Below are 10,000 nucleotides of genomic sequence, written 5' to 3'. Positions count from 1 at the left end.
ATACACATACATACACACATATATATACACACACACACACGCACACTTCTCATATGTGGATTGCCTTTATCGTACCAAAGTTGTCATTTCGCTCGGTTGTTACAAAGATCATACAGATGTTCTCCAGGATGTATTTCCTCAGGGTCTCCAGGTCGTGGTGGCCGCCATCTAGCCGCACAGCAAAGTACACCTGCAGCAGCAGCGAGTGGCCGGCCAGGAAGCAGCTCTACAGGTCACGGGGCGAGAAGGAATCTAGTTAGAATACGGGAAATAGTGCAAACAGCCCACAGTCCCTGGTGACACCTACCTTGCACGGCCGCCGCTGCCCAAACGCTACGCTGCACTTCAGACGGACCTGCCACACGCTGGAGTTTATAGCTTCTGCCTGAAGAAAGAACGTACCACAACGTCCTGAATTATATACCGGTAATAAACCGATACGCAGAACATACCGGATCATCAGAACAATAAGGAGGACCCTCCCCACAAGTGCTGCAAGTCAGGGACGCGAAACGCTCGCATTATTATTGAGAGACGTCCAATTTCACGGGTCAAAAAAAGTATAAAAAGTTTGTTCCCTGGAGCAGACGAGCGGCCGTACCTGTGCTTGTGCCAGATGGATGTTTGCAATCCGAGGAAACAAAACGTCCGTTCTCTGTAAGGAGTTCTTAGAATCCTTGGAAGCAGCAGAGGAAATCCCCAGCCCGAACACCTAGAAGGTATCATTATTACTGCACAGAGGATTGTACAACGTCCTCATCATATCGGGCGTTGTTGTTATTCCACATCTACCACTGCGCTGCCTCTTCCAGGTGTTTGGGTAAATCTAGAAGGTTCTAACCTGCTGCTAGACTGTAATAGGGCACAAGACGGGGAGAAGAGGAAAATGCAGCACAACTAAGGATAAATCCTATTTCCTTCATATGTAACTGAGGTGTTTGGTGCACTGGGGGCTCCTGTAACCGTCGGTGCACCAATCCCCCCTCCTTATGTATATTCATATTGGAGCTCCGCAGAGCATAATATCCATAAGGAGGTGCGCAGCAGGAGCCGGCGGGCAGGTGGGTACACTGATTGCTACAGGAGCCGCCAGTGCACCAAACCTCATTTACATATGAAAAAAAAGAGATTTATCATTAGTTGCAGCAGATCCTCAGATAGGACAAGCAGAAAGCTTCTACCACAGCCTGCAGGTAAAAGCCACAAAATACTGCCCCATGCCCCAGTAACCCTATGTAAGGTAGCTAGGTATGGCTGCCAGACGGTGGATTATGGGACTATCAGCAGTGTTTCCCGGGAACGGTCTCCAGCTCCGTACCTGATAGGACACCACACCATGGGAAGACGTGTTGATATATAAGGAGCTCTCATAGCTTCCTTCTTCATCCGGCAGGAAAACAACTGGAAACGAGGATTTCCCTCTGGCTGGAATAACCTGGAAGAGATGTGATACAGAATGTCAACCTACAGGAATAGAAGCCTCCATGCCGCCGTCTGACGGGACGCTAGATAATACGGACGGCCTCCACCATGGAAATCCACACTCCTTTAGTTGATCTGACTGGATTCCTACTGATTTCTCTGCTACATAAACCTAAGGTGATCGGTTCCTCCTCTATTACAATAAGTTTAGTATCCAGAGCGGAGATCAATACAAGACATCAGTTTCTGCAAACCTCCAATCATAGGAGCCATACAGGGTGACCCGGACTCCGCACAACAAGGGAGAGACCAACAGATTATTATTCGCTGGTTCTGGTATAAGGTATAGGGTACTAGGTATAGGGTGCCAGGGATAGGTATAGGGTACTAGGTATAGGGTGCCAGGGATAGGTATAGGGTACCAGGTATAGGGTGCCAGGTATAGAGTACCAGGTATAGGGTACCAGGTATAGGGTGCCAGGTATAGGGTGCCAGGTATAGGGTGCCAGGTATAGGGCGCCAGGTATAGAGTATAGGGTACTAGGTATATGTATAGAGCACTAGGTATAGGGTACCAGGTATAGAGTATAGAGTACCAGGTATAGGGTACTAGGTAGAGGTACTAGGTATAGGGATAGGGTACTAGGTATAGGGTATAAGGTATAGGGTACTAGGTATAGAGTACCAGGTATAGGTATAGGGTACCAGGTATAGGGTACCAGGTATAGGTATAGGGTACCAGGTATAGGGTACCAGGTATAGGTATAGGCCCTATACCTGGTACCCTTTACCTGGTACCCTATACTATAGGGTACCAGGTATAGGTATAGAGTACCAGGTATAGGTATAGAGTACCAGGTATAGGTATAGAGTACCAGGTATAGGTATAGAGTACCAGGTATAGGTATAGGGTACCAGGTATAGGTATAGAGTACCAGGTATAGGTATAGGGTACCAGGTATAGGTATAGAGTACCAGGTATAGGTAACTAGGTTTAGTGTATCAGGTTCCGGCCGCTCCGCTTCATTCTGCTAAGAGGACACTTATTACTGTGTAAGCAGAACACGCTGGGGGTAAATGCAGAACGCTCCTCACCCGTCCTACATCCTGAGGAGAAAGAGTAACGTCCATTTACCCCGAGGAAACATAATGAGAACAAGATCGGAGGATCAGCTGTTTCCTTCCCTAATAATATAAGACTCCACCCAGTAACAAGCATGTATGGAACGGACAACCTGCCCCGCCCCATCCGCCCCAACTACCTGCCCCGCCCCATCCGCCCCAACTACCTGCCCCGCCCCATCCGCCATAATTTCCTGCCCCGCCCCAACTACCTGCCCCGCCCCATCCGCCTGCCCCGCCCCATCCGCCATAACTGCCTGCCCCGCCCCATCCGCCATAACTGCCTGCCCCGCCCCATCCGCCATAACTGCCTGCCCCGCCCCATCCGCCATAACTCCCTGCCCCGCCCCATCCGCCATAACTCCCTGCCCCGCCCCATCCGCCATAACTCCCTGCCCCGCCCCATCCGCCATAACTCCCTGCCCCGCCCCATCCGCCATAACTCCCTGCCCCGCCCCATCCGCCATAACTACCTGCCCCGCCCCATCCGCCATAACTACCTGCCCCGCCCCATCCGCCATAACTACCTGCCCCGCCCCATCCGCCATAACTACCTGCCCCGCCCCATCCGCCATAACTACCTGCCCCGCCCCATCCGCCATAACTACCTGCCCCGACCCATCCGCCATAACTACCTGCCCCGCCCCATCCGCCATAACTACCTGCCCCGCCCCATACGCCATAACTACCTGCCCCGCCCCATACGCCATAACTACATTCTAGATAACTAGATAGAACAAGCAGAACTGCTTCTACCACAGCCTGCACTGCTGCCCTGCATGTAAAAGCCATGAAATACTGCCCGATGCCCCAGTAACCCTATGTAAGGTGTGTGTATATATATATATATATATATATATATATATATATATATATATATATATATATATATATATATATATATATATATATATACACACACACACACACACATACACACAGGGATAGGGGTTCGGTATAAATAGGCTGCGACGTGCGTGAAGTCAGGTGACTGCAGCAATATTACAGTAATAGACGTGTAACGGATGAAGCTTCATTGTTCGCAGTCGGAGGCTTCGTATTATGTAACACAGCGATAGCAAATGGTTCCAAGATCCCTGATCTCCGCGTTCCACAACTTTATGAAATTACCACGTTTGCCTTCTATTCACCACAGAACATAAAAATGGAGGGAAGTGGGGGAGGGGGGGATTCTACAGATCAGACCACAACATAAAAACAAGGCTGTGTGTGTTAAACACATATATGGTTTAAAAAGACAAAAAAAGAAAAGTTACAGCACATGTGGAGAAAAACAAAGCAACCTCTAAGTACAGAGCACAAGATGTGGGGCTCTTACAGTGAGGGAGGGCTGGGGACCCGCACCATACGCCCTGATCCCCGCTATTATAGACAGAGCACAAGATGTGGGGCTCTTACAGTGAGGGAGGGCTGGGGACCCGCACCATACACCCTGATCCCCGCTATTATAGACAGAGCACAAGATGTGGGGCTCTTACAGTGAGGGAGGGCTGGGGACCCGCACCATACGCCCTGATCCCCGCTATTATAGACAGAGCACAAGATGTGGGGCTCTTACAGTGAGGGAGGGCTGGGGACCCGCACCATACACCCTGATCCCCGCTATTATAGACAGAGCACAAGATGTGGGGCTCTTACAGTGAGGGAGGGCTGGGGACCCGCACCATACGCCCTGATCCCCGCTATTATAGACAGAGCACAAGATGTGGGGCTCTTACAGTGACGGAGGGCTGGGGACCCGCACCATACGCCCTGATCCCGGCTATTATGGACAGAGCACAAGATGTGGGGCTCTTACAGTGAGGGAGGGCTGGGGACCCGCACCATACGCCCCGATCCCCGCTATTATAGACAGAGCACAAGATGTGGGGCTCTTACAGTGAGGGAGGGCTGGGGACCCACACCATACGCCCCAATCCCCGCTATTATAGACAGAGCACAAGATGTGGGGCTCTTACAGTGACGGAGGGCTGGGGACCCGCACCATACGCCCTGATCCCCGCTATTATAGACAGAGCACAAGATGTGGGGCTCTTACAGTGACGGAGGGCTGGGGACCCGCACCATACGCCCTGATCCCGGCTATTATGGACAGAGCACAAGATGTGGGGCTCTTACAGTGACGGTGGGCTAGGGACCCGCACCATACGCCCCGATCCCCGCTATTATAGACAGAGCACAAGATGTGGGGCTCTTACAGTGACGGAGGGCTGGGGACCCGCACCATACGCCCTGATCCCGGCTATTATGGACAGAGCACAAGATGTGGGGCTCTTACAGTGACGGAGGGCTGGGGACCCGCACCATACGCACCACTCCTGGCTATTCCAGACACAGGCCGCTCTATCCTGCTGGATGTTCGCTCTCCGCTCAGTTCCCGCGCTGGGGTCGGGCACATACTCATCTATACAGTCTGACAGCTATGCAATGACTTCGCTTGTAAATATGCATGGGCCTGGTGTTCAGTCCTCTCCGTCATCCTATTCCTGTATCCACATCTGCAGAGCATTACAGGCTGCAAAACAAGGAGAGCAATGTCCTACTGCCAGGATTGTAGCCACATGGCGTATATGTGCTGAAAAGTGACCTCACAGGCCGGGAGATTCTGACTAGATTCTATTAGACATGTCTTTCTTTCTGGGATTAGTTCACGGGGCTGAGGGGGTGGTGTGCCTCCTTAAGGACCTCTAAACTGGTGTATGGGGTCTTACAAAGCATCTAAAAGCTCCTTCAGAAGGAAAACAGGTGATATCTCATGGTGACGGCTACTGGGGGCCCCCTTTAATAATAGAGGCCTGCAGCTAGTCGTATCAGCCACTTATTTCACGGCCCAGACGAGCTGGGATCAGTTTCCTAGGAGACTTGTCATGTTGGAGATGCTGGCCACCATTATGCATGAAGAGATCAGTGCAGGGAAATCTTAGTGACCTTTCCCTTCTGTCCCCCAGCAGCACGACACATGGGAACATTCTCCACCTCTAAGTTGGGCGGCAGATGGTAATTTTAATAGACACCTGAACATTATATAAATTTCCCTAATCCACTTTCGGTCTTTGGGTGCGTTCACACTGAGGAATTCGCACAGAGAAGTTCCTGCAGATTCTTTGGGGGGCGGCGAGTGGTGGAATCCGCCGGATGTTCTCCAGGTGGATTCATCAGTGTGAGCGCATCCTTTTTCTGTTCTCCTTGTGGTAGGACGGGTGGATGAGCAGATGGTTTACATAGGATTAACCAGAGGAAGAGTAGAGACGTCTCTTTCAGGGTCTTTTAAAGGAGAAGTCCGGGCACAGCCGGGGAGGAGGTGGCTGAACTAAACATCATCTTACCTCCCCGGCTCCAGCGCTGGGGTCCGCTGTCCTCCACTCCACTTCCTGGTCCCCCGGCCACTTCTAGGTCTGAGGGGGGACCTGGGACATGAGGTGTCAGGTGGGCTCAGCCAGTCAGCAGCCGGGGAACTGGAGTGGAAGACAGCGGATTCCTGTGATGGACCCAGTAAGGTAGGTGCATGTTGTTTAGTTCAGCCACCTCCTCCCCGGCTGTGCCTGGACTTCTCCTTAAATGAAGATTCTACCCTCTTAGCCGCCATGTCTCTGAAGTTAATCAGGCAATCTGGTCAGAAGACCAAGTAACTGCCTAGAAAGAGCCACCACCGCCACCTCCAGTGAGGGACCACCACCGCCGCCGCCGCCTCCAGTTAGGGACCACCACCGCCACCTTTAATAAGGGACTACCACCGCCTTTAATGAGGGACCACCACCACCGCCGCCTCCAGCGAGGGACCACCACCGCCGCTTCTAGTGAGGGACCACCACCGCCTCCAGTGAGGGAGCACCACCGCCACCTTTAATGAGGGACCACCACCGCCGCTTCTAGTGAGGGACCACCACCGCCACTTCTAGTGAGGGACCACCACCGCCACTTCTAGTGAGGGACCACCACCGCCACTTCTAGTGAGGGACCACCACCGCCGCTTCTAGTGAGGGACCACCACCGTCGCTTCTAGTGAGGGACCACCACCGCCGCTTCTAGTGAGGGACCACCACCGCCGCTTCTAGTGAGGGACCACCACCGCCGCTTCTAGTGAGGGACCACCACCGCCGCTTCTAGTGAGGGACCACCACCGCCGCTTCTAGTGAGGGACCACCACCTCTAGTGCGGGACTACAGCCGTCTCCAGACATGACATCTCCATCTTCCAATACAACACTGCGTCCCATTAGACAAGTGTGAAATATACCAGAGTAAGGAAATACACCAATGTGTAACACACTTATTCATGCAGAGAAATATCATTCTGGCATGAAATTGAGTCACGTGCGCCTAGCTGTGCAGCAGGATATATATTCTGCAGGTAACAAATGCTTTCCTGGGTATCGGATCCAGTAATTTCAGAAAGTCCATTATTATCTGTGACAGGGAGGCTTCTGCTGTTAGATTTACAGGAGCCGTAACACCAAATGGGGAGTGCGCCTGCACCCAGGGGAGCCGGCAGGAGCGTGCCAAACACAATATGGCTGCCTGCACCCACCAGCCAGGGGATCCAGCAGGAGAGCACACCAACCATAACATGGCTGCCTGCACCCACCAGCCAGGGGAGCCAGCAGGAGCGTGCCAACCACAACATGGCTGCCTGCACCCACCAGCCAGGGGATCCAGTAGGAGAGCGCCAACCACAACATGGCTGCCTGCACCCACCAGCCAGGGGATCCCACAGGAGAGCTCCAACCACAACATGGCTGCCTGCACCCACCAGCCAGGGGAGCCAGCAGGAGCGTGCCAACCACAACATGGCTGCCTGCACCCACCAGCCAGGGCATCCCACAGGAGAGCTCCAACCACAACATGGCTGCCTGCACCCACCAGTCAGGGGAGCCAGCAGGAGCGTGCCAACCACAACATGGCTGCCTGCACCCATCAGCCAGGGGAGCCAGCAGGAGCGTGCCAACCACAACATGGCTGCCTGCACCCACCAGTCAGGGGAGCCAGCAGGAGCGTGCTAACCACAACATGGCTGCCTGCACCCACCAGTCAGGGGAGCCAGCAGGAGCGTGCCAACCACAACATGGCTGCCTGCATCCAGCAGCCAGGGGATCCCACAGGAGTGCGCCAACCACAACATGGCTGCCTGCAGAGTAGCTCTGGATTTTATCAGTGTCCATACAGAAACTGGCACAAAATATCTGTTATCCAAAATTTCCGATTTACTTGGTTTGTACCTTTAAGAACATCAAGTCCTCCTCTGGCAGCGGAACGTATAACTGTGCTGGAGACTGAGTCGTCCTAGGAGCCGCTCCATAGAAGACAACGGCCAAGAAAAGGCTTTGGCTCTCATCCAGGACATAGTTTCCAGAAGAGCAGCAACACTCACCATGGCGTGTACAGGAGACACATGGAAGCTTCTAGCACTGGTAAACACCGCGTTCACTTCAATGTCGTTGTCCCGGCTGGGGTTGTACGCCACAAACGTCTGCACCTTGGGGAGACCCACCGATCTGCAAGACAAAGAGGATTCACGTCAGCCACATGTCTATCGTTTGGTTTCCTCAGTTTATTCTTATTATATAACCTAGGACGTGTCACAGAGGGTTGGGGGGGCGTCCGCCATCGTCTGTGACTGGAGCGTCTTCCTCAGGGAGGCCTAGACGCCATGTTAGTCTGCGGAGCAGTGACCGCCGCTGTGGGTGCCGCTTTCTAACAACTGCCCCTTATATTTGGAGGGGATCCGGGGACTTAAAGGGTTTCCCTGTTTTGTATAAACAATTATTATAAGCATTGTAATTCTTCAGAGTTTTCCAGCTATTTCTCTGCTATCAGTAAATAAGACGACTCCTCTCTGCATCCGTCTCTCTGCATCCGGCTCTCTCTTTCATCCAAGCTATGATAGCAAACTATCAGCGAGATGTGCGCAGCCGCTGCCGTGTATTCTGCCAGGACTGGATGCAGCCACTTCTCCCCTGAGAGGAGCAGGAGCGGCCATGTAGGAGGGTTGTAGCCGCGGCGTGCAGACAGGAGCCGTCTCATTCACAGTCAGCAGGAAGGAAACACGGTGAGAACCGGGAGGAAATACGACAGGAGGTGTAGGATGGTTTATACAGAGTCAGGGGGTGTCCGACGTATGAGATACCCATCTGCTTCTATTATATGTAATAAGGGAATCTGTCATCTCTATATAGTAGTAGTAGTCCACCATCCAGCTGGGTCGCCGTCCTGTAACATTTGTTCTGTGTTAGTAATAGAAGGATTTTTCATCTAGGAACCTTCTGATTCTCCTGCAATATTTCAGCCATTCCGCTATATAGTCCCATTCACCTCGGTTCTGACACTTTATGGACGAGTGATACAAAATAAATCTAGAAGGTTCAGTATACAGAAGTGAGGATGAGACGGGCATACTCACTGGGCTCCGAAATCCAGGAGAGACGGCTGCAGCTGCAGGACCTTCCCACCAGGCCTCCCCACACTGAAAGGGAAAAAGAAGCAGGTAAACACCAACACACAAGATACCGAATCACTGAGGAGAATAGGGATCAGCGTGATCAGTCCTGAGGTCGTCATCTGCTAATATACAAGTTACCGAATCACTGAGGAGAATAGGGATCAGCGTGATCAGTCCTGAGGTCGTCATCTGCCCGGGACCTACCATACCAGGGACCTACCATACCCGCATACCTGGGACCTACCATACCCGCATACCTGGGACCTACCATACCCGCATACCTGGGACCTACCATACCCGCATACCTGGGACCTACCATACCTGCATACCTGGGACCTACCATACCCGCATACCTGGGACCTGCCATACCCGCATACCTGGGACCTGCCATACCCGGGACCTACCATACCCGGGACCTACCATACCCGGGACCTACCATACCTGCATACCTGGGACCTACCATACCTGGGACCTACCATACCCGCATACCTGGGACCTACCATACCCGGGACCTACCATACCCACATACCTGGGACCTACCAAACCAGTAACTGTAAATACAGACAGTGTGGATCGTGGTAACCCTTAAAGGGGTTCTCCAGTGCTTTAAAACCTTCCATATGTTGTTGCCCTTATATAAAACATAAACATCCTATTCTTACCACTCCGCACCCCGCAGTTTCCCCCGCTGACCGCAGCCACCGGACAGTCACAGACGTGGCGCTGTTCTGTATGTCAGCGATTGGCTGAGCGGGCTGTCACTGCTAAGAAGTTTGGTCTGTGGAAGTGGTAGCAGCTGGGGGGAACCCCGGGGCAGCGGGGAGGTATGGACATGATGTTTGTGCCAGATAATCCCTTTAAGTGCTGCTTATACCCTGCCAGGATGAGTGGCTCTCTAGGACGGCAGGTGAGGGTACAATGTGTGTAGTTCTGCGTATAAAGGGGGGGGTCCTAATGTGCAACAACTAAAGCTTATAGCTCAGCACCGGAGCAACAGATT

At 52.6% G+C, this 10,000-nt stretch overlaps 1 protein-coding gene across 1 annotated transcript in view; it reads right to left on the bottom strand.

The window, feature by feature from the left end:
* The window catches only part of TMEM131L (transmembrane 131 like), an 84,503-nt gene that overhangs the window by 42,243 nt on the left and 32,260 nt on the right, over positions 1 to 10,000 (bottom strand). Inside the window, exons 4-9 of the mRNA XM_069978713.1 lie at positions 8,962 to 9,024; positions 7,933 to 8,056; positions 1,319 to 1,435; positions 602 to 712; positions 308 to 385; positions 76 to 226 (exon numbers count right to left, since the gene is read on the bottom strand). Coding sequence (XP_069834814.1) covers positions 76 to 226; positions 308 to 385; positions 602 to 712; positions 1,319 to 1,435; positions 7,933 to 8,056; positions 8,962 to 9,024 — 644 coding nt within the window. The remainder of the gene's footprint in view (positions 1 to 75; positions 227 to 307; positions 386 to 601; positions 713 to 1,318; positions 1,436 to 7,932; positions 8,057 to 8,961; positions 9,025 to 10,000) is intronic.

This window comes from Dendropsophus ebraccatus, chromosome 7, assembly GCF_027789765.1.
Source record: "Dendropsophus ebraccatus isolate aDenEbr1 chromosome 7, aDenEbr1.pat, whole genome shotgun sequence".
NCBI lineage: Eukaryota > Metazoa > Chordata > Amphibia > Anura > Hylidae > Dendropsophus > Dendropsophus ebraccatus.
Note: the sequence above shows the minus strand (reverse complement) of the source record. Positions and strands in the feature narration are given on the sequence as shown.